The sequence below is a fragment of the Nycticebus coucang genome, chromosome 5, assembly GCF_027406575.1.
Source record: "Nycticebus coucang isolate mNycCou1 chromosome 5, mNycCou1.pri, whole genome shotgun sequence".
In the NCBI taxonomy this organism is placed as follows: Eukaryota; Metazoa; Chordata; class Mammalia; order Primates; family Lorisidae; genus Nycticebus; species Nycticebus coucang.
Genome location: NC_069784.1, coordinates 104,772,623 through 104,799,609, shown reverse-complemented (window position 1 = coordinate 104,799,609; position 26,987 = coordinate 104,772,623). Strand labels below are relative to the sequence as shown.

Genomic DNA, 26,987 nt, shown 5'->3' with positions numbered 1-26,987 from the left:
TTGAAGACCCCATTTCCTGTGTTGAGCAAAGTTTAAGTTTTTCTGCAAAAAGAAGCCTATACTCATATTTTAAATTGCTGCATATAGTAATTAAATCCATCAAAAAATTCATCTGCTCCCAAATTCTGGGAGAACTCTTTTTAATTTTCATACCATTCCTTGTTGGAAAGACTCAGCCATGATCTTCAAAGAAACTGAAATGTGATGTACTCTGTACGATTAAATGAATAATTATGGAGGGAAACAAGTTTTCTTTTTACTGTTATAAATGCTAAAGGATGCGCATTTAAATGCTATTCATTAAAAGTAATTTTTTAGTTTTTGATGTACTGTTATTCAGTGTTTTAAAAAGAAATATCCTTTTTCCACCTCTATCTCACAAAGATATAGCAATCTTAAATTTGAAATACTTTCAAGGTCTTTTTGCTCTAAAGTTATTTCTTGTCTTTATTTTGAACTCAATCCAGTCCAAGATGAACAAGTATGAACCCAACAAACCAGCTTTGAGGTCTGAGAATGAAACTTGTTTACTACTCTAGGACTCCCTCTCTGAAAAAATGGTTTTTGCTATTTAGATCTTCAAAACAGATAAAGTGATTTTTGAAAAAGGAATTAAATTCAGTCTCCTTGCTTGCTTGCTTGTTTGTTTATTTATTTATTTATTTATTTATTTCCCTAGAGCTTCTTTGAAGGGCAGTCAGCATCTTGGGATGTAGCTAAAAAAGACCAAAATAGATCAAAAAACAGATATGGAAACATTATTGCATGTAAGTTCTTATACAATTCTTGGTAAATGTATATATTATATGTACAGATAAATAGCAAGTTCCCTATATGGTTTTAAACTTTAAGAGACTCCAACACAGTGGCACATCTGTTTATGAAGTGATCTATTTAATATTAAAACAGCATTGGCTATTAATAGTGATTCTGAAATTACCATCATCCTCATTAATTAAACTGACTCAGACTCTTCCCCCTGTGGAGATAACTTACTGCTTGATTTCATGTTTGTACATAAATACATGGGTGTTATTAAACAGCTGAGAATATCAGGATAATGAAAAAGGAAGAGCTTTTTTGTTGTAAATGGCTGTATCACTCCCACCAAACATGTTCAAGGTTAGAATGTTATTCTTTTCACATGCATTTAACTCTTAATGGAGCCAGTGTCTGAACTGCATTTGCTCCATGTTATTTATCGTTGGGGGCTCCCTCCTGATTAAGTCTTCATTATACTATATGTATACAGGATAAATAAAGTCGTTATCATACAGAACCACAGGACCAGTAAGGAAAGTAGCAGATAGCTTAACTTATAACTAGCTGCTAATTTACTTAGACCACTCTGTTCGCAATTTAAATTATTTTAAAGTATCTTATGAATACATCAAAATTTAACCTTGCCTCTCAGGGAATAAGTTGAGAGCAGGAATTCAGAATTCACTTTCTAGTTCTGTGGTTCATTTGCTGTGCAGAGGAAAACGATCCCATTCATTTAAAATCATCACTAAGAAGCCAAATTAGAGGCAGGTTTAGTCCTTTAGGTGAGTCCATGACTCAAATGACGATTTATCAGACATTATCATGTCTCCTAAAAACTGCCTAACTATGGATCCACGTTACCAAAACTTTATTCACATGATATTATAATTATAACCAGTAATGAACTCATTAAAGTTCTTGTATTTCTTCAAATGACTAATTTGATGTTAATATCCTGTGGATAGACTATCAGCAACCCCTGAATTACTTGGTCTCTGCTCAATGCCATTGTCTCAAAAAAGGGGGGGAAATTTAACAACTTGTTTTTTACTATGAAACATTTTAGATGATCACTCCAGAGTTATTTTGCAACCTGTCGAGGATGATCCGTCTTCAGATTACATTAATGCCAACTATATCGACGTAAGTATGTTTATAGTTCAGGATGTGCATTTTATTGGCTTATTTTATATAAACTTTTTGCTTGTTATTACCTATAAAGTGATTGATAGCTTTTTAAAATAAAGAACGAACTGTACACTTTTCCTTGTTCTACATCTTAGTACTCACTGATGTTGTTGTGCTTTCTTTCACATCTGACTTTGGTTTGGGCTGTAGATTTGGCTGTACAGGGATGTAAGTACCACTATATGTAAATAACAGCACCCTATTGTCAATATTTAATATAAATATTCTTAATTACAGTTATTACTAATGCTCACTACTAGTTATCTCTGCATGCTTCACCTAATTAGCTTCATACAGTATATCTATGTTCATTTTCTTGTAGTGCTTTTACATGTGTAAAGATCTATTTTACCTCCTTCCCTTTTCTTGTTGAGAAAAACAGGACCCTTTTTAGCTTTGACGATTTATTATGTACTCGAGTTTTATTTGTTGATGATTTCTGTTTCTGGCTTTTATTCTTACCCTTCCCCAAACACATGTGAGAAGCTGGATAGTATGATGTGTATTAGTGTTGCTGAAATTTTTGTTTTTACATTTGACTTTGGATGTTAAAAATGAGTAGGGATACTATTTTGTGGTGTGTGGTATTGGCTTGTAATGTCGTAAAATTACTCAGGCAAAATAATTACTAAATCGCAATTGTAAAATATACATCTCACACATATATATCGAATCACAAAAATGAGAATGTTTTGATCATACATTCTTAAATTTTGATTACATACATAGCTACATGCAAATTATTTAAGGAAAAATAATTATCAAATGTACAATATTGTAAAGGAGGCAAAATATTATAGTGATGTAAGGAAAACAGGCTATTGGGTCATACGACATGGTTCAAATCACACTGGAGATCTTGGGAATGTCACTTTTCTCTGTGTGCCTGTTTCCGCATCTTTACAGTGGGGCCAATACTAGCAGTACTAACTTCATAGTTTTGTTGTGAGAATTAAATGAAGTAATGCAGGTTGAGCATCTAGCCTAGTGCTTAGCACATATTTAGCACTCATTACACTTCAACTTCACTCATTTTTCAAGAATTAAATTCTAGGAGTGCTGGAATTAATCTATTCAAAATATGCATACGTATAAGACAAAAAGTAGAAGCATTACAAACTTCTGCACGTATGTAGCTATTTTTATACCTAAGAGAAATGAAACTTAGGACCCAACTTTTTCTTATTTCTGTAAATAGGAAATAATTTTCATTATATCTATTAGGTTCATGCTTTATAGTTATTTTGTGAATTGTAATTATTTATTAAGTTGAATTAATATATCTTGTTAAGTATAGTATATGAGTGTATCGGTTAAATTTGTGATCACAATCTTTCATTCAACATATGAATTTATCAGTCTCATCATTATGGAAAATTAAGTTAATGGTCCATTCTTTAAAAGAAATCAGCAATTCTCTGACAAATTTATAATTGTTCTTGCCTTTTTTAGTTCAACCTTGGTTTTCTGCCAAGACAAGCACTGGACCTCTGTTGCAGTGTTTTATGATTTACACAGTAGGACTAGATTCTAAAGAAGATTATTTTCCAATATTTTTGTTAGGACGCCAGTGTGCTTTGGCAGATTACTATACAATATGGTAATTTCCCCCCTCCCATTATTTTATTATTCTTAAAAGATATAGGTATATGCTTCTGTAATTGGTATATTTTTCACTAAGAACAGATGAAATGCTCATAAAGCTTGAAAAAAAGTTTTTCTGTAAAACATTATACTATGTTGATATGTTAAGAAGTAGAAATCTTCCAGGCGGCACCTGTGGCTCAAAGGAGTAGGGCTCCTGCCCCATATGCCGGAGGTGGCAGGATCAAACCCATGCCCGGCCAAAAACTGCAAAAATAATAATAATAATAATTATAAATTAAAAAATTAAAAATAAAAAGAAATAGAAATTTCCAAAATTACAGTAGCATAATGTTTACTCTATGAAATTTTAGATGGGAGATCTCAGTTCGCATGCACTTATATGTATATGAATTGCCTATACCAAAATGTGCAGAAATTATGCTGCAGACCTAAAGCCCTTCGGTAAATGCTCAACAAATCCAGAACTTAAACCTATTGTATCATTTACATTTTGCAACTCCATGATCTCTTGAAGTTCAAACCAATTGACAGCAATTAATAAATTATCCTCATCAACAACCATTTCCTTATAGAAATAATATTAAATGTTTAACAGCACAAGCCTTTTGGCACACAGGGATAAAAAGTACTAAACTTTTGTTCAGGATAAGATGCATTTAAAAAAAAAAAATCTTCTTTCCCTATATATGTGTGTACCTATAATTATGAGTGTGTAAATTAATACTACACATAATTTCTGAGCATTTGATAGAACAGAAATATGATCTGAAACTCTCAGCAGGATTTTGATTTGATGCACACATGCGTTGTCCAGCTCTAACATTGGAATGTTCTGTTATTTTTTTTTTTTATGGTTCTAATATGTCCTCGTCCATTCGTAATGCAGTGTGTTGTATTTTTGGATGATAGAATGAGAATCAGTAGTTTTAAACACAGTTTTTACCAGGAATGAATGACTAAAGATGACCATGAAGGCATAAACATTTTAGTGAAATCAAACAAATTCTGTGAGGTTATGCCATAGCAATCCAAAGTCAGTTACACAATATCTATTTCTATCAGAGCCTTTTCCTATTTAATTTTTGTTGTATGCTTACTTGACAGATAGCATAGGTTTGAGAAGTGAGCTGTGTGTTCACTACTCATTTATGGACTTTTTACTGTAACTTAATCTTAACAGGTGGTTGTCTTCCTCTTTTTATGCCTTCATTCATTTATTTCTGATACTGAAGTAAAATGATAACTAATTTGTTCTCTTATTTTAGGGCTACCAGAGACCTAGCCATTACATTGCAACCCAAGGTAAAACTTTTCCCTGTTAAATGTTATAGAATAAACAAAGCTACTTATTCATCCATATGGTGTTTTTTGCAATTTTATCTTAATTAACTGGAAAAAAAAATAATTCTTCTAACACTTGCTCTTATAGTACAATTTTTTAAAAATCTATCTAAAACTTACATAAATTTAAGCTTGATCTGTTTTAATTAATAATGAAAAAGAAGCTTCTGGGAGTTTCTGTGGTTTGGTCCTTGTTATCCAGATATCACAGAGCACTTCTGGGGAGAAGAATTACTTATTTTTTGACAAAAGAAAATAGAGGTTTCATCTCGTATAAGGTGACTGTCTTCTTGCTACATAGTTTAATAGTATCTAAGACCAGTATTGTTATAATGAGGTGTTATACTGTCTTCCAATACTTTTTTGACAAGTAAAGACTGAGACAAAACAAAAAACTAGAGGGAATTTAGTCAGGTTTATTCTCCGTAGAATATGAAAAGAAAGTAGGAAAATTTTGTCATAGTAGTACACTGAGGAATAAGGTATCTAAACAGAATAACATCATTAGTGATTTCTCCAAATTTACTACTGGCCTTCAGAAGAAAAACTTGCACGTCTATTTTATGTAAGAAGAGAGTAAAACAAAAGCCGTGTTTGCTCTTTTGACTGAGGTCATTTTGTAAGTGTTTTCACATATCTGTGGAGAAATAAAGTTTAATCATAGACTCTTTACAATTTAAAAGATCAGCCCTGGTGGTGAACAGTAATCTGGTTTTATGGTATTGAGTGGAGTATAGCCCAGAACATGCTTTGGCAGTTTGGGGGTCATAATATAGTAGAACCTCCATAGTAGATCACTTTCCTACATTGCCTACCTCCTTAAATTGCCCTTAGTTCATAGACCAGACATGCATCTCCAGTACATATCCGTACGGTAAGCCTAGTTCCTTATGTTGAACACCTCTTTATGTTGACCAGTTTGGATGGTCAGCTTACAGAGGTTCATCCTATCGGAGAAAATTAGGATGTGTCCCTACGTGAAAGAACACGTCTTCATTAACCCATAAACTTGCTATTTATAAATGATGGGCATTTATGTCATTGGTAATATATGCTGTTTGGTTGCTAGTGGCATAAGAGTTCCTATTTTTCACATATACTGAAGATGCATTAAAGTGACTTAGTAACAGACAGGAATACCCCCTAGGGCTATTATCTTCTAAATTGGAAAGTATAGGAGGTGAATTGGAAGAAAAAAGCAGCTTGTAAATGCCTATGTTTTTGCCTATACCATGAATTTAGATAGGAATTGAATTTAAGTACTTTCAATAACATTTTGTGTTAGACTTTTAATTATATTTTTCTTTTATTTAGTTTACTCTGTTTCTTATCGTAATTAAACTCTATACTAACTATTCTATTCCTTTGATAATGTAATATTGAAATTAATTTCTTCATAGGCCCAGTTCATGAAACAGTATATGATTTCTGGAGAATGATCTGGCAAGAACAGTCCGCCTGCATTGTGATGGTTACAAATTTAGTTGAGGTCGGCCGGGTAAGAGAAAAAAAAAAAGATTTTCTTGTTTTTGTCATAAAAATGAGTATAGTTGAGAAACAACATATAACAAACTTAAAATAGTATATCATCCTATTGTTTAAAAAAACGTATTGCTATAATATTTCAAGGGAATGCTACTACACAGGCCTCCAATGGCTAGAAAATCATTTGATTTCTCCTTAAGTAATAAAATAAGCTTTGATGTTCATACTAGAATCTAATCACATGATCAGGCTTATGTATTTTTTATGAGACCATGCAAAGTCTATTTCTTGTGTAACAGATTTTTTTCACATTTATATATTTTTAAACTCTGGTTTAATTAGGACCTAAAGAGTTATCACAAGAATTAAATCATCTCTGCTAATATGTATTATATATTTAAGTCTACTTTTCTCTTTTTGTCATTTAGGTGAAATGCTATAAATATTGGCCTGATGATACTGAAGTTTATGGTGACTTCAAAGTAACTTGTGTAGAAATGGAACCACTTGCTGAATATGTCGTTCGGACATTTACCCTAGAACGGGTAAGTATCCTAAAGTTACTACCAAAAAAAAAGTGTTCTCTGGCAAGCTGAGATGGGTAGATTGCTTGAGTTCAAGACCAGCCTGAGTAAAAGCAAAATCCTGTCTCTACTAAAAATAGAAAAACTGAGGCAGGAGGATCACTTGAGCCTGTGTTGGAGATGTTGTGAGCTGTGACTCTACGACACTCTGCCTGGGCTACTACAGCTTGAGACTCTATATGAAAAAAAATTATATCAAAAATGCTTTTTCTTTTAAAATCATTGTTAAATTTTGTTTCTATAATGCTATAAAATCTGTTCATACATTTATTCATCCCAAAAATATTTATTTGAGAGTTCACCTGTGCTAGGCATGTTTCTAAACCTTGGGGTGCACGTTAAAATCTCTACTTGCGTGCATCATATAATCTATGGAGGAGAGACAGCAATACAAATGTATAAGTTTAAATATCCTGTATCATGAAAAGTGCTGTAGAGAAGAACAGTGTTGGCTCTGGAAATAGGGAAAATTACTAGTGATGGGGAATAATGGTTTAAAAGAATTATCAGGGAAGGACTTGTTCTTGAAAAGGTAATATTAGTAAAGTAGGTGGAGGTGTAGTAGGTCATTTCCAGGGGAAGAATGTTTCTGACAGAGGGTAGAATCACATCATAGGCCCAGAGACCTATGTATATTCCTGTCAGAAAGACAACAAGCCCGGAGGCCAGAGTGTTGGGGGATAGGTAAATAAGGGGGAAAGACATGAAGTGAAGTAAGAGAAATCTCAAAGCCAGATTAAGTGGAGCCTTATAGACCATTTCAGGGATCTTAGTTGGTATTAAAAGTGAGTTAGCAGCCACTGGAGAGTTTGGAGCCTGCAGTAAAGTGATCTGACTTTGATTTTTAAGGGGATCCCTCCAATCCTTGTGTTGCAGAAAGACTATAGCGGGTTGGTGGTGTGGAGACTGACTTGGGACGTGGCAGCAGTGGAATACCTTGTTGTGGAAAAGCGTTGATGGATTTGACCACATGAAAGTGTAAAATTATCTGTGGGCAAAAAAAAATTAAGGCCCCAACACTCAAGAGAAACCTGTGATTACTTAATAGCCTTAATTCATAGTGTTAATACCCATAAGAAGGAAAACGCTAGAGTCTCCGAAGAAATACTACTACTAATATGTCTATTTAAATGTTTGACCTCATGTACTGATACACCAATTTGTGCTTTCAAATCAACAATAACTTTAAAAAATAATAATCCTTACCAATCGTCAGGGTATGTTGTGACAGATATTTTCATACAGCGCCTATCACAGTTAATGGCTATAAACGCTTGTACCCGGCGTGATGACATCATCTCTATTAAAGGATCACGGCTTTAAAGAATAGCGAATGTCTGTGTTAATCAAACTACAGGAGAACCTCTGTAACTTGACCACCCAAGAGACAGTAACAAACTAGTTAACACATGGAGGTGGTCAACATAACAAACTTAGATTGAGTGCATGTGGTACATGTCTGACCTAAGAAAATGTAAAACTTCAAAGTAAAATATTGAAAATTTGAATCTAACAGGGAATTAAGAAACTATCACATGATCTATCATGATATATTTCCTAATGTAAAACTATTTCAACTGCAGTAGGAAATCTAGTAGGAAATCTCATTTGCTACAACTGATGTGACGCCAGTACATTAAAGGAGCAGAACCCTATGGTTTTATTAATAGAGTAATGCATTTAATTTTATTTGAAAGATCTTCATAGTAATACTCCAATTAGAAAAATTTGAAGATTTCCTAAATGCAGTAAAGGTAATTTAATAATAACTAGTAGCCTGCGTGTTAAGGAATAAAAACTAAAGACTGTTAGTTTATTAGAATAAACTAATAAAAAGACCGTTGCTGCTTTTAGAAACAGGAATGTGATGTAGATAATAGTTTTCACTAGCAGTTGGGGTATAAGTGTTTTTTTTTTTTAACCACATATATGAAAACTGCTCCAAAAAATGTATATAAAAAGAATAAGGCTCATAAACATGTATTCCCAAATATGAAATCCACTCAAAGGAGCAAGTCCTATACACATAATAGAAGGATAGAGGGAGTCTGATATAGCAACGCTAGTGAAAGGGTTAATATAGAGATGAAGTTCCTGACTAAAATCAGATCACCTATCAATTAATGACATTCCTAAGAATTAAATTTAAAAAGTAGTAAAAAGTGATTTTTTTCTATTTGAGTGATTTCATTGGAACTATGGTAATTATTTGTTGAACTCTGCTTTGTGTGTTGTATTGTGCTAAGGACTGGAACTAAAAGGAATTTTAGACATGATCACTGGCTTTGAAGGTTTTGGTAATATTCATCCACATACGATAGATTTTAAAGATAAACTTCCTCCATTTTATTTATTTATTTCATTCTACCTTCATTGATTAAATAAGTGAGGTTGAGTTTTCCCAGATGGCTCACAGTAGAGTTAGAATTATGTAGATTATGGTAGGTTTTTTTTTTCTTCTCTTTTTGCTACAACTGTGAATTCTTAAAAATATATTCTGCGTTATTTCATGTAGAGCCTCCCAGCAGGGTTACCCCAATCTATAGGCTTCTTTAAAAAAAAAAAAAAAAAAAGGAAGGAAAGAACTTTGAAATGTACATTTACAGGATTCTCTTAAATTAAGCCAATAGGAGAAGAGCTGGACAGTGAATGCTTCACCTCTTTCAGTTTGTATTTTTGTTACTATAAATAATAATCTGCGTGCCAGATTATTTCACAGAGCTTAGAAAAATTGTTTGCCCAAAGAACAGTTTAGCTGCCTGTTTATTTCCACAAACCAATCTAGAGTAGCACTGTCCTGGAAAATCCCTACATGCTCTGCTTCAAAACCATTTTCAACATGGATAAGCAAGGCATTAAAATCTTTTTGTGAGGTGAGAAGCTGGAAAGTCGCTTTTATATACCACTTGAGAACTCAGTGCCGTGGGTCAGGAGGGCAGCACTTTAGCTTTCCCATTTCCTTCTTTCCCCTGATAATTTTATGTGTTGTCATTCCCAGTGTGAAACAAGCTGTCAGGGTAAATAAAATTGACCCACACTTATAGAACTCAGCAAGACTTCTAATTTCCTTTCTTGGGCAGTTATCTGACAATAAAGGTAAGCTAGGCCAGGTTAGGCCAGCACCCCTTTTTAAAAGAAGTGTGATCTTTGGTAAATTTTTTCATATTGTCGATCACATCTGTACTCATAATTGTGTTTAATGGCTTTATTTTGGGTCCTTTCAAAAACATTTCTTTCCTTTTCTGCACAGAGGGGATACAATGAAATTCGTGAAGTGAAACAGTTCCATTTCACGGGCTGGCCTGACCATGGAGTCCCATATCATGCCACCGGCCTTCTTTCCTTCATCCGGCGGGTCAAGCTATCCAATCCTCCCAGTGCTGGCCCCATTGTTGTACATTGCAGGTGAGTGGTAGTCCAAACGGCCTTGACTTTGTTGCAGGCAGCTCTATGTGGAGTTACCAAGACAACTGACCATTTTAAGCACAAAAACTAATGTGCGTTTACAGAGTTCCAGCCTGCATGTATTTCAGATAAAGTAAAAGAGCAATGAAATAAAAGTTAGCTGTTAAGTAGGCTGTAAACTAGGGACTTGAGAAATACATACATTCATCCTAATGTGTGCGGCATCATCCACAATTATAAGTGTAAAAACTCTGCCTTTTAGTGGCAACAGCTGTGAGTTTGGGGTTTTTTCTTATCACTTTTGCAAATCCCATATTGTATGGAATGGTAAGTTGAAATAGAGATTTCTTGCCACTCTAGAAAATGCCCAATGGAATCCCAGTTTTTAAAACTAAATTCGAGACATACAGAATTACTAAATGGCCTAAATTGCAAGAATTTGTGTTGCAAAGCAGCTATTTAAATTAAAAAAGAAAAAACCCATCCCATTAGAGGACCTTGAAAACCACATCCATGAGATTCAGCAAATATATGACAAAAAAATGAACATTATATCCAGACTTTCTTCTGATTAGAAAGTTCTTTTAAAATAAGCATTCAGAGACACTAAAAGCAAATTAGGCCTCATTTTGAGGTGTGACCAGAAAAATAAGTGCTGAATCTGAAAAGCTTTCTAAATGATGTTACATACCATTTTCAAATACTATCCCCTCCACCCTATGCAATAGCTTTTACTTAAGCATGTTTGTTCTTTCTGAAAATCCAACCTATTCAGGATTTAAATAACCATGTATAAATGGAGGGAGGGACAGAGAATGAAATAAACGTAAGACATCCCATAAGATTAGATACTATGTACCCTGAAATAAAAAAAGTCTTCTTTCAGTCCTCCTCAAGAAATCTGAGGTGCTGCTCTTCAATTACTTTTCTGTCTCAAACCCTTGCAAGGGTGATTGAGAAGATGGTAATGGATAAAAAGAAATAGAGATAGCCAAAATATCTTTTGCTTAAATTTCTTAAAGAACCCCAAGTTTAATTGACCAAACCTGGGTAACAAAGAAATAATGTGACTAGCCCATCTAAGTGCTTAAAAAACGAGATAAACAGGTTTTCAATTTAAGGGTTTGTTGATTTATCATAGAGGTTTACGTCCTTGTGAATCGCTTGCTGCAGAAGTGCTCCAAGATTCTTAGACACTCTCTTGAAACAAAAGTGTCATTTTCCAATTACACTCAGCTATCTCTGAATTTATGGAAAAGAAGCATCAGACTACAAAGTGAATTTTTTTTAAAAAAGAAAAACTTTATCTTATTTGCTCCATTGATGTTTATATTTAAAATTGAAGAAACATTGTCCTTGGTGAAATAAACACAGTATATGATGATTCAACTTTTGAATTTGATACAGTAAGATAATGGCTGGCTTTGTGTCTTGCTGAGAATGATATTCTACACACAACAATCCCTTTTCATTTTCCCCTCACGTCATGGTTCAAATAGCCTTTTATACTATTGGTCCCCGTCCCTCTGATAACCATTATTGTCTTCCCAACCTTAATCGTTAGTATTTGCTGTGAATATGACCCCTCAGATTTCTTATCTAAACGTTTTGACATTAATTTTCTTTTGCTTTGGCATTTGCAAGAGTCTCTGTAAGACAGTGAGCCGGGATTCTTGCATTTGTTGCCAAAGGGCCCACTACTCGATGAATACAAAAATATTTCAATTGGGATTTAAATTTCAAAGCGTGACTCCACCACCTGATATATTCTATGAACTTGAAATCGTGGGTGTTAGATTTATATCAAATGAAGACTGAGAAAGCTAAGAAATCTGAATGACCTATATACATTATTTTCAATTTGGAAATAATTTGGAACTCTTGTCCCGATCTTTAGTTTATACCAAAGCAGATACTCTACATGAAGTTATTTGTACATTAATAAGTTTTTTACTCAGCAGGTATAAATTCTGTGTGTCTTGTACTTTGTTAAATCAATTTGATTTCACCTGACAGTGGGAAGGATCTTTATTAAATGTTATAAAGATAAATGTGTTTCCTATAGTTCTTCAAATTCAATTTTTTTCAGTGCTGGTGCTGGAAGAACTGGCTGTTACATTGTGATTGATATCATGCTGGACATGGCTGAAAGGGAAGGCGTTGTAGATATCTATAACTGCGTCAAAGCCCTAAGATCACGCCGTATCAATATGGTCCAGACAGAAGTATGTTGATTCACTTCTAGTGCATTCTTTTATTTTTTTCCACAAACAGAAAAAGAGTTGCTCCTCATATATGTTTGTATAATCAATTGTTAGATCATTAAGTCATATACAAAAATACTGGTATTTCAATTAATATTTCCATATAGAGAAAATTCTTTGTGTTCTTTACCTTTGACAATAAAAAAAAAGTTTTTATGAAAATAATGTGCTATTTTCTTTTCCTTTCTTTGATAGGAGCAGTATATTTTTATTCACGATGCCATTTTAGAAGCCTGCTTATGTGGAGAAACTGCTATACCGGTCTGTGAATTTAAAGCTGCGTATTTCGATATGATTAGAATAGACTCCCAGACCAATTCCTCCCATCTCAAAGATGAATTTCAGGTATTAATTATTTTTAAGGCCTCTTTTATAACTTGTTACAATTTGTTGTAGTCACTACTAATTCTTTAAAGGAAGATCTTTTAAGTCAACTTTATAACCTTTGACCCTATTTTAAGTAGAATATAATACTTGTCTCATTATGCATATCGTGGAGTCACTGTCATATTAATGAGTTCATCTCTGCTATATTTTGAAGGGCAAGTAAGTTCAGGCTTAGGAAAGAATATAGGTAAAAGGCATCATAAAAGCCAAATTTGGTGGTGATTTGTGTGTATTTATCAACATTTTTTTCCCATGCAGTTTTTTGGAATTTGACCTTCAGTGTCACTTACAAAGTGAGATCCAGCACATTAATAGTAAGAGCTGAAATTTGTACTGAATGTTGTCTTGAAATAGTCCTGAATAGTCCTTGAATAGTTTTCAGTGTCCCTTAAGACATCCCGAAGGTGGATGGAAACAAAGTCAAGGGTAGATCTAGAAACTGAATTCTTTGATTCTTGGCCCAGTGTTCTTTGCAGCATGCTTCACCATTTCTTCAAGGGTGACATTCCAGAACACAATTACAAATGATCCCATTTCCAGCTTTGATGAAGGGCTGTCATCCTCATGGACCACCCTAATCATATTTGCTTTGGTTGACAATGCATTTTGCAGGTATCTTGTTTTTTGTCACTTCTCAGGCTTCATTGGCTTCAATTGCCATTGCCTTCCACAGATTCTTCACTTTCTCCTTGGCCTCCCCATACTTGGTGGATCTGTGTTATACTATTAAGGGTCACTTTCTTTTAACCTGGGTTCCCTTTTCTTTTTAGACTCTGAATTCAGTCACCCCTCGACTACAAGCTGAAGACTGCAGTATAGCATGCCTGCCAAGGAACCATGATAAGAACCGTTTCATGGACATGCTGCCACCTGACAGATGTCTGCCTTTCCTAATTACAATTGATGGGGAGAGCAGTAACTACATCAATGCTGCTCTTATGGACGTAAGAGACTGCCCTCTTTGTCACTGTAGAGTGCCAGGAAAGGCTGTGTAATATAATTCAACACTGGCTAGTTTTCTTTACCAGGAAATAAAAGTAATCGAAAGAGGGGAACTAGAAACTTTAATTGAAATACAAATTTTTTAGAGAATGATTTTAGATTTTTCCCTACAGGGATTCTTCCAAAGTATCATTTTTACAGTCTGACCGTAGATTTGGAGGTTGATTGTCAATCATTATCTGCAAATATTTGTATGGGACATATTGCAGGTTATAGTTTTTCATCTTAATTTATTTTCAGAGAAGAAAATCATGGCTCATCCATTTTGAACAAATTAAGGAAGGAATTTTTAAAATTACAGAATGCCATATCCTATTGAAATTGTGTTATTTGGGGAAATTTTCAATAATTTGAAGCTAACTTGATTTATTGGCCATTAATGAATAAAGACAATTTGTGAGATCAGACAATTAAGGTAGCAAACTTATCCTAGAAAAATTGCAACATACCTCATTGCTGAATATCACTACAGTCACATTCAGAGTATTCCCCTTGGCCATCTGGTGACTGTAGCGATACTCAGCAGTGATGTATATAGCACTTTCTCTAGGATGAGTTCATTAACCTAATTGTGAGACCTCATATAACTAGAGAAGGCACAGATGATATCATGTCTATGCGTCCACGATGATAGGAACACTGCCTTGCCCCATTCTAGTCTTCATAAACTGCAGATGCCCAGAATATCCTCAGTGTGCTAACAGTCCATAGATAGAACAACATGGAAAGAGAGCTTTAAATTCTCTCTGTGGCCCCTACTTTGGTAAGAAGCAAGAAGGCTATCAAGTTCAGAATTGTTTTAAAAACAGTTTATTGGCTTCATTTCTAGCTTTTGCCCTTTGACAACTGAAACCATAAAGGTCAGGGTTCATTCATTCTCACTGTAATGAAGCTCTCTAAGTTGTGCTTCTATCGTGCTTCCTAAAATTACCTTCTATAAATTAGTAGCCTGGTAGTAGAGACTTAGAAAAGCCAACGTTCTACTTTGGAGACTAGTCTGGCCAAGCCCTGGTCTCTTTTTTACACTAACGAGCAGAATAGTCCAAAGGCAAGCTCAAATGAGAAGCTCTCCTCCTTGCTGTCCCCAGAGTCTTGCCTGGCCTTTAATCACATCCACATAAATCACCCTGGATTCTAATGACACCTTTTCTTCCCCTATTAGGTGTCTAGAAAGGCAAATGTGCTAAACACAGGGACAATACGCCAGACGTGAGTGGTTTAGAGTTAGAATGAAAAAGAAAGTGTGAAAAAGTAAAAAAGAAAATAAGACTATTAGGAAAAATATTAATATTTTTGAATTCATTGTTTCTGGCATCTTTGTCCAGTTTTTTGGAATTTCAGGTTGTCTTCTTTTCAGTACAATATCAAACCTTGTAATCTTCCTGTTCCTATCCTCTGCTTAGTCCTCTGTGATTCAAAAAAGATACATTCTCCAGTCAAAAGTTGTTCTGTGGATTTACTAGTGTAGTTGAACCTTCAGAGAAGTAAGGTCGGTTTGGTTTATGGGAACAGGGCTTATCACTCAACACTCCCTCTCCCTCTGTACACTCTACCCCCATTATTAGGCGTACACCCTTTTGCCAGACCTGTAAAGATTTAGGAGGTAAGGCCAAAGATTATGTGATTTCAAAGCCTTATGCTCCTGTATTTAGAGAGGAATGAAATAAGAAATCTTCAGTCTTCTCCTTTATCATCTCCTCTTCATTTATTTCCCCTTCTTTTTGACTCAAAATGACTGAATAGCTACTCTGACTTGTCTTCCCATGAATGAGACGTTTAATTTGGAAAGAAAGCTTATTTCCTTCTACTCTTTCCTCATGAGCCTTCGTACCTTTCTTAGGCACTCACCTTAGCAGCAGATGCAACTTGATAAGGTTTTGAAAGGTAAATTACCATTCTACTTACTCTTCAGTCTTCCGTGGAATGGAACACCATAGTTAGTCACACTTCCCAAATGGCGGCCCCATCAGTAAAGTTCAAGGGTCAGTTTCTATGTTGATATTTAGATACATGGAGGAATTAATAGTAGTAGGATGTAACTGAGTTAGGAGATTACTGAAAATTTTTGTCAATATTAAGGAAATCTATCTTAGGAAACTATTTACTTTTTAATAAATAATTAGATTAAATAATTATGTAAAAACATATATATATTTCTATTTCACTATAGGCCATCAATCTGCAGAACAACATACTGGCCAGGCAAGATAAACATTTCCTTTAATACCTCTCCCCATGGAAAGAGACAATATGTTATGTTCTGTACAAGGGGAGCTTGATAAATAAGAAGCCATCTCGCCACCATGTGAAGCCAGGAAGTGCATTGATGTTGAGTCTCTCAGCACTTGAGAATCTTAAATGATTAAAACTGTCATTCTGACTGTTGATATACATTAGAAATGCCCAGGAAACCACGGGAAGTGGATTGCCCACAAGATGTGCAGAATGTGCTGGTAATACCATATATTATATAATACAAAAGCACCAGCATTTGAGGTACTTGTGGTTTTTCATTTTTGGAGAGCAGAGTCAAACGGTTTTATTTATACAGACATTCACACACATGATTAATGAATAGAAAAACAGACCTCAGGGTTTGTGCTTACTTTGCCTTCAGCCTTTCAGGGACCGATTAACTTTGGAAAATTGATACAGCCTATCAGATACCTAATGGAGGATGTCCTTTTTTTTGAGACACCCTTTTGTCACCTTCATTTTGTCACCCTTGGTAGAGTGCCATGGCATCACAGCTCAAAGCAACCTCAAACTATGGGGCTCCAGAGATTCTCTTGCTTCAGCCTCCAGGCACCTGCCACAACACTCAGCTCTTTTTAGAGATGGGGTCTCGCTCTGGCTCAGGCTGGTCTTAAACTTGTGAGCTCAAGCAATCCACCCTCTTCAGCCTCCCAGAGTGCTGGGATTACACGCGTGAGCCACCGCACCCGGCCCCATGAGTTCTTTAGTTTCTTCTTGGATGTTTGTCCTGTATTTACCTCTCAGTGAAGTAAAAATTCAATTCTAGACTTGAATTGCTTTGGAGGCAGTGAAATCTTCCCACCAAATTGACTCCTTACTATTTCCAGGATATTCCAGCATCCACATCTGTCACTCTGTAGCTTAAGCAGCTGACTGGTTACATCTCTGTGTGTATTTATTACATCTTACTGGTCCTACATTGGAAGTATATTGAATCTGTTTGTGCAGCCGATCATGCATTTTAAGTTCTTATGTTTCTCCATCTACTTTGTTTCTTTACAGAGCTACAGGCAACCAGCTGCTTTCATTGTCACACAATACCCTCTGCCAAACACTGTGAAAGACTTCTGGAGACTAGTGTATGATTACGGCTGTACCTCCATCGTGATGTTAAATGAGGTGGACTTGTCCCAGGTTAGTGGCTATGATTTGCTTTTGTGTACTTGTACATTTAATAAAATAATAATAAAATTCTAAAATCTGCTTTGTACTACCCTAATTAGAAAAATTAACACTTGCTTCTTTTTTCTTTCAAAACCATCATGTAGGGCTGCCCTCAGTACTGGCCAGAAGAAGGGGTGCTACGATACGGCCCTATTCAAGTGGAATGCATGTCTTGTTCAATGGATTGTGATGTGATCAACCGGATCTTTAGGATATGCAACCTAACAAGAGTAAGTCCTGGGTGGATCATTCTACTGGACTCTAGACTAAGCTCTTCTAGAACCTAGATAGAGCATAACCGTGGTGGTTTATTCCATTCAGACAAGAGGGAGAGTAGAAATAATAAGCACTATGTAAGTCATCCCAAGGTAGTAATCCTCTTATAGTAGTTTAGTTCTAGAACAAATACAGAGAGGTAGAACTGCTAGGAGCTAGGTTTTCCAGTCAGTCACTAGACTAATGTAATTCTTCTGTGAAATCTAGGCTCTGGTGTACTGGCTTAATCAAGCTTTACAGTCTGGGCCTCTGCCCTGAGCATATGAGGACTTACCTGAAGAATGACCCCGTGTTAGCCGGGTGTTGTGGCGGGCGCCTGTAGTCCCAGCTACTCGGGAGGCTGAGGCAAGAGAATCGCATAAGCCCAAGAGTTAGAGGTTGCTGTGAGCCGTGTGACGCCACGACACTCTACCCGAGGGCGGTACAGTGAGACTCTGTCTCTACAAAAAAAAAAAAAAGAATGACCCCGTGTTTTATTAGTATCGCCATCGGCCCAGAAAAGGCATGCAACTGATAACTAAGAGTATTCTAAGCACAGGGATGGAGGAGCATTACCTTGGGAGGAAGGGCTGTGAGGGATCAGCCATTGCAAGGGGGCTCCGTGTCACTATTCCACGTCCTGTGTACAAGAGGCAGAAGGGGAAAGTAAGTAACTATTCTTGGAGAATCACCACTATTGATTCTCCTACCTACAATTTCATCTTCCTAATTGTCCCAACATCCGGCTCTACCCATATCTAAAGATGGAACCAGTGCCTTCACTCAGCAGCAAAGTAACCACTACTCTATCCCTCAGAAGTCTTTATTTCTCTGACTCTTCATGTGCTTTGCGCTAAAAGACAGGTTAAATTTCAAGCTCTCTCTTCATCAAAAAAAAATAATAATATAAACCATGTAGATATGTAACCAAGTAGAAAACTGAATTTGAAAAAAAAAACATTAGTAACTTTCATGGAATTAAGCTCTTTTTTAAAGGGAAAGATTTTTCTGATTTTTTAAAGCACCAGCTCTATGTAGTATATTATTTTGAACGTAACATTAAACTTTAAAGTATTAAACTACTAACTTTAATTTTTTTTTAAATATTATTACATGGTTGTTATGTGATCAAAATGTGTGATTAAGATTGTCATATTTCAGTGTTTTTCTTATCAAAATGACTATATGTGTGTCTGGTTAAGAAGACTAAATGTATATGACTATAAGCAGAGGATAAAATTATATCCAATCTATTGCTCACTTCAGTGGAGAAAAAAGGATAACTTCAGTCACGTCGTAATATTCATGTGTATCCTAGATGTTAATTTAAATGGAATCTCATTTTGCCTGCACATCTGTCACACTGCCATGCTAGTAATATTTTAGTTGAGAAACCATAGCTACTGAAGAAAGGAAGGCTTAACTGTTAATTATGCTGTTTATATAAAAAATATTCTAGGAATAGGAACTGAAATCTGTTACCTTTCTTGTCAGTATCTTAATTTAATTTTATTTATTTATTTATTTATTTTTTGTAGAGACAGAGTCTTACTTTATGGCCCTCGGTAGAGTGCCGTGGCCTCACACAGCTCACAGCAACCTCCAACTCCTGGGCTTAAGCGATTCTCTTGCCTCAGCCTCCCGAGTAGCTGGGACTATAGGCACCCGCCACAATGCCCGGCTATTTTTTGGTTGCAGTTTGGCTGGGGCTGGGCTTGAACCCACCACCCTCGGTATATGGGGCTGACGCCTTACCGACTGAGCCACAGGCGCCACCCTCTTGTCAGTATCTTTGCTTGTTTATTTATTAAACTTCCTGTTTGGTGTTCATTAGTACATGATTTTTTTGTTCCCCATTTCATTATTTAATATCATTTACTTAATCGAATATTTAGTATACACCAAACAACAAGTTGGATATAATATTATGTAGGGCCTGTATCCAACTAAAAGATACTTGGGCCCTTGCCATGTGAATCTTCTGATTTTCTGATATGGCTTCCTTATATATTGCATGTGGGGGTCTGACAATTATCTTTGCAAACTCATCCTAGAAAAAGTGCTTTGAAGGACGGACTAGGCACTGGCATCAGTGCATAGTTTCTCTAGGGGAGTACTTCAAAGGTGACTGTAGTGATAATTCATCAATGGTGAATGTAGCACTTTTTCTGAGGATGAGTTCGCAAACTTAATTGTCAGGCCTCATACTCTTCCTTATGTTTTTATTTGGAGGTTTATGGTTTTGATTAATTCTCTTAACAGTATTACTCTTTGGAAAGTATATACAAGGTTCTGGTATTACAGAGTTTGGAAAGAGATTTCCTTGTCTTTGTGGAATCTATATTTTATTAGACAGAAAAGCGTGACCCAACTAATTATAAAATCATTTACAGAGTGTTCAGCTGGGCAATCTGACATAGCTGTGCAATCAGAGATGACTTCTTTGAAATAGTTGTATTTAAGACAAAATTTGTACAGTCAATAGGGGTTATTTGGGAGTGAGGCAGCCAACCATTCTCATCTGCCCAGGACAGAGAGGTTTTGGAAGACACACCCACTGTCGGTACTAAGACCAGAAAACTCCCAGGCAAGCCCAAGACAAGTTGGTGGCTATTTGGGATTAAGAAGGACAAGCAAGAAAGAAGCATTCAGGGCAAAGAGGACAGTATATACAAAGTCCCCAAGACAAGAAGTAACTTGGCAAATGGATTGAAAGAAAGCCAGGAGAGGTTGGGACAGGCGGTGGAACCCGGTCAGGATCACGTCAGGATTTTTAAGTCATAGCTCAATTTGGATTTTAGGCTGAGATCGTTTGTAAGGCATTAAAACAGAGAATGACAAGATCATATTTGCATAGTTGGAATGAATCAGAAGGAGGTCAGAGTTTATTTAGGGAGATCAACTAGGAGGTAATTATCATAACTCATAATTGGGACTGCAGTGATGTCAATGGCTATAAAGAGAAGGAAGTGAATTTGAAAGTTGTTTGGGAAGTCTAATCATAGGAACTGATGACTGGGCATGGGGTGTGAGGGAGAAGCAAGTGAGAACCATAATCGCCCAGTTTCTTGGTGCTGTCTGTCATTTAGAATGGTTTTGTGCCAGCTTGTACATATGTGGATTTACATCAGCTAGACGCAGTTCAGTGTAAGTTTCATTTGTGTGGTATTTCATATGCACCTTTGACTTTTTAGTTAAAATTCAAGTCCAGACTTATCTACATAAAGATACTTTTCCCTCTATAGCCGCAGGAAGGTTACCTGATGGTGCAGCAGTTCCAGTATCTAGGGTGGGCTTCTCATCGGGAAGTGCCTGGCTCCAAACGGTCATTTTTGAAACTGATACTGCAGGTGGAGAAATGGCAGGAGGAGTGCGAGGAGGGGGAAGGCCGGACCATCATCCACTGCCTGTGAGTCGGCGGCTCGGCCCGGCCATTTCCTGGGCAGCGCTGTGTATTTTCTCAGTCGCCTTTGCATTTTCTGTATTTCTTTAATAACTGACCCGTATCTTACAGGCCTCCTGTAGACACTGTTCTGAAATGGTCTTCTTCATGATTCTATAATTAGCTGCTAACTTTCATTTTTTTCAAAATATTGATTATTACCTAGTTGTTAGGTGATTTAAACTCTTTTGAACACTATTGTGAACAACCTCTCTAGCACACACAGTTTACAAATATTCCAGAATCCCAAGGAACCTCGGTGATAGCAATCTGTGCCCATAGTATACTCCCAAGTGTGAGTCACTGAGCCCGTCTCCTATTCCCGCTGTCCCCTCTCTGCTCTGTACACACACGTGCCTACATGTGAAACAAAATTAAGACACAAAGGGAAAACAATTAAAAACATATTTTCTTTGACCAGACATACCTTCTTGTGTGACCCACGGTCACCCAGCCCTGCTAACTAAAATGCATTTGCTTCCTGTGCTTTCAGAAACGGTGGCGGGCGAAGTGGCATGTTTTGTGCTATAGGCATCGTTGTCGAGATGGTGAAACGGCAAAATGTCGTGGATGTTTTCCACGCGGTGAAGACACTGAGGAACAGCAAGCCAAACATGGTGGAAGCCCCGGTGAGTGGCAGAGACGTGGGCTTCGAGGCATCAGAGAAATCAGCCCGTCACAGGCACGCTTGTTGGTTTGACATCATGTCTGTACCAGGAATCAGATGTGAAAATGGGTCATTGTGGGGACTTTCCTATCTAACTGCTAGATTGCCAAACTTAATCACATCACGAAAACTGCTGATAATGGAAACACACTATTTTCATTTAATTTGGGAAATTTATAGGACTTTTTTATTATAGCCAATAAGTTTTTGCTCCAGTAAACTGGAGGATGACTCTTATGATAACACTAAATCCTCCTATCTAAGCTGTATTCTCATTTATTTTTATTTCTTAGATCATATTGAGTTAATTTGTAAAGCATTCATCTATGGGATATACTTGTAAGCCACTCATTGGGTACCTTAGATACCCAATGTTCTTAAAGAACAGTTGAAACTTATTTTTGTCATTATTCATAATTCTTCATTTTCTGCGCAAATTATAAATTGTTAATCTGTCATCATAGACACTTTTCAGCTCTTACAACTATAGTACAAAGTTCATATGATGCTGGAATTTGTCAGGGCTCATAAAATCAGAGCACAGCATAGAAAATAAGAGTGAATAGGTCTGTTTGTGCAAAGGTTTATCTGGGTGAAGCTCTATGCAGACTATGAAACTGAAGCTCGTCTAACATATTTTACTTCTAAAAAGAATTGTCTGCGAGTTCTACATATGTGCATCGGGGGATCAGGTTACATGTAGCTGTATGGTTCATGCTCACAGAAAAGTAAACCAAGAATAACCAAGGCTTTGGTGTTGTTTGCCCTACATTTATCAAGATGATCAGATAACTAAAATGAGCAGTTCAGTAAACCTTTAAAGTATTTTCACCACTTCCTGCTCATGGATTGTTCACACAGAAGGTGCGTTGCTTCCTGAGAGAAAATCTGAAGACTTAGGTTTATACTGTTTCACTTTTACTAGTGGTACCAGACTCCTGCTCGTTCTAAAGTCCCGTTAAAGAGTATTAAGCCCCTCTACTCCATCGCAGTTGCAGGGTTATTGCAGTTGTCTGGACAAGTTGATGTTGGTTTGGAGTGGGGTGCAGGCATTGGAGAGGGGGACTAAGGTGGATTTGAGGGATTTTTGGATTTCAAGGTAGAATTTTCAGATCTTCTTACAAACTGGATGGATAGTGATCATCTTTAAACTCTTGGCAGTTTGAATATTTCTTAATGTAAACTGTGCCTTCATGTTTTAAGTTTTCTTAAAATCATCAGTGCGATCACTTCTAGCTCCAGAATTCAACATTTGCCTCCACATTTCACTTTGATTTCTCCCTTTTCTATTAAAAAAAAAAAAATCTATGGTTAAACTCTGCCATTCTAGAGCCTTCCAAAGAGTTACTATTTTAATATTCGTGTTCTATATATCCTGATTAAACATTCCACCCTCTGATTTTTGTTTGAGTTAATCATTAGTGCAGTGTTGTATGGAGTTGAGCTGACAAGTTTGTTAAGGAAATTGAGAGTGTAGACAAAATCACTGGAGATTACCTAAAGAGGAAAAACTGTCTCTGGGCATATTTTTGTTCTTTGGATGCCCTTGCCACAGTGGTTAGTTAATAATTTAAATCATACCTTCATTATTCCATAGGGTAGGAATGACAAAGACCTTTTAAGGATGTTGTATAACTCTAATTTCTTGCTTGAGAGACCTGGAAATCCCCTTTAGAGATAATATGCAGGCTGGGCAAGGTGGCTCACACCTGTAATCCTAACATTCTGGGAGGCCAAGGCAGGTGGACTGCTTGAGCTCAGGAGTTCAAGACCAGCCTGAGCAAGAGCAAGACCCCATCTCTACTAAACTAGAAAAACTAGCCAGGCGTGGCAGACCCCTGTAATTCAGCTACTCGGGAGGCTGAAGCAAGAAGAATGCTCAGGCCCAGGAGCTCTGAGGTTGCTGTGAGCTATGATGCCCACAACACTCTAGCCAGGGCAATAGAATGAGACTCTTTCTAAAAAAAGAAAGGAAGGGAGGGAGGGAGGATGCATTTTAGACTATTTTCCAATTTAGCCCTAATTTTACATATTTAGACTGAGGAAGTTTTAAATGTTTTACATCTTATAAGTCATAACTTGTCATATGGCCTTTGAATGCTTCTAAATTTTTGATAATGGAACAAGTCTATAGAAGAACTTAGAGGAAAGGCAATTTTAACTCAAGAATTGTGGGTGGCGCCTGTGGCTCAGTCGGTGGGGCGCCAGCCCCATATACCGAGGGTGGCGGGTTCAAACCCAGCCCCGGCCAAACTGCAACCAAAAAAAAATAGCCAGGCGTTGTGGTGGGCACCTGTAGTCCCAGCTACTCGGGAGGCTGAGGCAGGAGAATCGCTTAAGCCCAGGAGTTGGAGGTTGCTGTGAGCTGTGTGAGGCCACGGCATTCTACCGAGGGCCATAAAGTGAGACTCTGTCTCTACAAAAAAAAAAAAGAATTGTATTGACAGTATGTTCTCTAAAATATAGGAATAAGATATAGTACATATAGTACTATACTATAAAAAGTATAGTACTTTTAGGTATAAGTAGGGCCACGAATTTCAAGAACCACAAACTATTCTTGAAAATTTACTTAAATATTCTGATGGACAAAACTGTACCAAAAATTAAGAACTTTATTGCAAAATGGCTGTTTAAAATTATAGGCCTCTTCTTTTTTTTTTTTCTGGTCCTAAGGAAACAATCTGAAATGGGGGGGAGGTATTTATGCATATTCGTCAAATAGAGAAAAGGTAAAAAAACCTAACAAACAACTCATATGTTATATTTTTATGTAGGATTAAAGGAGATATTAAATAATATGGGGAAAGACTATAGCAGTGTTATAAGAAAATAAAAGATAAATATTTAGAAATATATGTAATTATTTATTCTAAGATTATTATTTTAACCATGCACTGAGAAAAGACAGAGCAAACTAAGGTGAGATTTTAATAGTTATTCTGGATGATAGAATTATAGCACTTTTTCTACTTCTTTATTTTTTTTTGGCGGTAAATTTTTCTATAATAATCAGATATTACTATTCAGATAAAATCTAGACTTTGAAACATTTGATAGAAAATATGGGGCAAACATAAATGTCTGTGTAACTGTGTAACATCAACTTCCTTTTTGTTTTTTTTACAAAAAGATGCCACAATTTTATTTTTATTGTAAACCAATAATTTATAATTGTATAAACTTATGGAGTACAAAGTGATGATATAATCTATTACAATGCAGAATAATTAAACTTATCAACATATCCATCAAATACTTAACATTTGTGTGGTAAGAGTATTTACAGAAATCATTAGACTTAAGTGTAAATATGTCTGTCCGGATATTAATCATGTATATAGAAAAAAAATTTTAATCCTTGAATAATTTAAATTGGCTCTCCAGTGTCATTTGGTTGCTCTGATTTCTCATTTTCTCATCTCTGATTTCTGATTTTTCTTTCCTTTTCTCACCCCTTTTGTCTTGACATCTTTCAGGAGCAGTACCGTTTCTGCTACGATGTAGCTTTGGAGTACCTGGAATCATCTTAGTCGGGGGAGACTTTGGAAGGAGCATCCACACAGAAACGCGTTCCTCTGCTGAGCCAGCAGCTCTTGTCATGTTACACTTGTGCAGAAAGATATTAATGTGGGGGGTGGGAGACTTTTGCATTTGAGAGGTAAAAGTATTTTTCTTATGAAGTTGTGTATCTTAATAAAAAGGACTTACTTAGTTTCTATGACTGTATTAAAGCATCCACATTTCGTGCCGCACAAATTATATTTAATAAGAACCAGATTCAAACGAGAACTTCTCGGTGTTTGTACAGTGAATGTGCAGCCTTTCATCTCCCGGTTTTCAGCCGAGCAGCTACCACGTGTTGCATGAATTAATTCTTTCTATGTGGCATTTCTCTCGCTTTTTCAAATGAAAGCTGTTGAATCTTTAAAGGAAGAAGGAAGAAAATCTGTGCAGAGTCATGGTAAAGTTCCTTTTTTATAAGTTTCAAGTGTAGCAGATCACTATATAAATATATATAACTGGCTTATTTTCTTTTAATGTGCAATGATGGCTGGATCATTTTAAGTTCTTTTTAGAAAATAACATAAGCCAAAGACTCAAGTGTAAATATGTCTATATGGAGAAAAGCACATTATATTTATTGGTTACTTACATTCCTTTTTTGATGGCTAAAATACTACCACCACGCAATCATTTTTGTTTTTTCCTGAAGAAAGCTTTTTTCTTTAGCTAAAATCAATTGTAAACGATTTTTGTAGATTATTTTTTGTATGTTTTAGTGTAACTAGAGGATAAACTTTTTATTCATAAACCAGGAAACACAATGTTCTTTATAGTGATTTCTTGTGTACATGCTTGTGAATTAAATTTATGTAAAACACCTTGGCAATTGGGTCTTTTAATATAGGACCAAATTTAAACATTTTGCTGAAAATGTATACTTTTTTCACGGTTTCATTAGGTAAATAATGATTTGGTGATCATATATGAGAAATGTACACATTAAATGGCCTTGCTGGTGACTTGCACAATGTTGAAATAGCCTTTAAGCATCATTTAAATTGGAAAAGAAGCGATCTTTTCAGCCTGTGGCCAAGCACCGGTTAAGAAAACCAGACGGCAACATTGATGCTTTCAGGGTCAAGTTTTAGCAAACTGTAAACTGTCAAGGTGATAAAATGTTTCTCTTGATGTTTACCTGCACAAGCTTTGGGTTCTGACCGTACAAAGTGTGAACAAATAGATGCCAGATTCCTGTTCTGTGCACTGTCCCAGGATTCTCGAGGAACCTTTTTAGAGGTGGTCTTGCTCACACGCTTCATGCAGCTGTACCTTCACACCATCAGCTTGAGGTTTGTTATTGACTAAAGCATTCCAGTGTCCTCTTTCTAGATTGCCAGTTCATGACATGGTGCTTATCAAGATTTCATTAAAGTAAGAATGAAATAAAGTTTTTATAATTATGACAGGTGTTGTCCGTGCACGCCTCTTAGTCTCCATTCCTTCATTACCAAACGAACAACTTATTTCTACGCTCATTGATGAAAGCAAGCCACAAAAATTCTGTTCAAAGCAAAACTCCTTTCCAAGCTCTATTTTCCTTCATTTTTATTCTCTAAATTGAATGCTGACAGGTCCAGGTGAGTGTAGGGGACAAGGGCAGGCCCTTC

The 26,987-nt window shown here is 36.2% G+C and overlaps 1 protein-coding gene across 4 annotated transcripts in view; it reads left to right on the top strand.

Annotated features, from left to right (window-relative positions):
- PTPRK (protein tyrosine phosphatase receptor type K) overlaps positions 1-26,781 on the top strand; it is a 556,126-nt gene extending 529,345 nt beyond the window's left edge. For all 4 annotated transcript variants that reach the window (XM_053590941.1, XM_053590944.1, XM_053590942.1 and 1 more), the window contains 14 exons: positions 680-767; positions 1,832-1,908; positions 4,827-4,863; positions 6,303-6,400; positions 6,816-6,932; positions 10,222-10,376; positions 12,466-12,601; positions 12,836-12,985; positions 13,798-13,971; positions 17,288-17,419; positions 17,554-17,679; positions 20,950-21,113; positions 21,640-21,775; positions 25,293-26,781. In XM_053590941.1, the coding sequence (XP_053446916.1) occupies positions 680-767; positions 1,832-1,908; positions 4,827-4,863; positions 6,303-6,400; positions 6,816-6,932; positions 10,222-10,376; positions 12,466-12,601; positions 12,836-12,985; positions 13,798-13,971; positions 17,288-17,419; positions 17,554-17,679; positions 20,950-21,113; positions 21,640-21,775; positions 25,293-25,346 (1,644 nt within the window). In that variant the 3' untranslated portion in view covers positions 25,347-26,781. The remainder of the gene's footprint in view (positions 1-679; positions 768-1,831; positions 1,909-4,826; positions 4,864-6,302; positions 6,401-6,815; positions 6,933-10,221; positions 10,377-12,465; positions 12,602-12,835; positions 12,986-13,797; positions 13,972-17,287; positions 17,420-17,553; positions 17,680-20,949; positions 21,114-21,639; positions 21,776-25,292) is intronic.
- Positions 26,782-26,987: the final 206 nt, after the last annotated feature.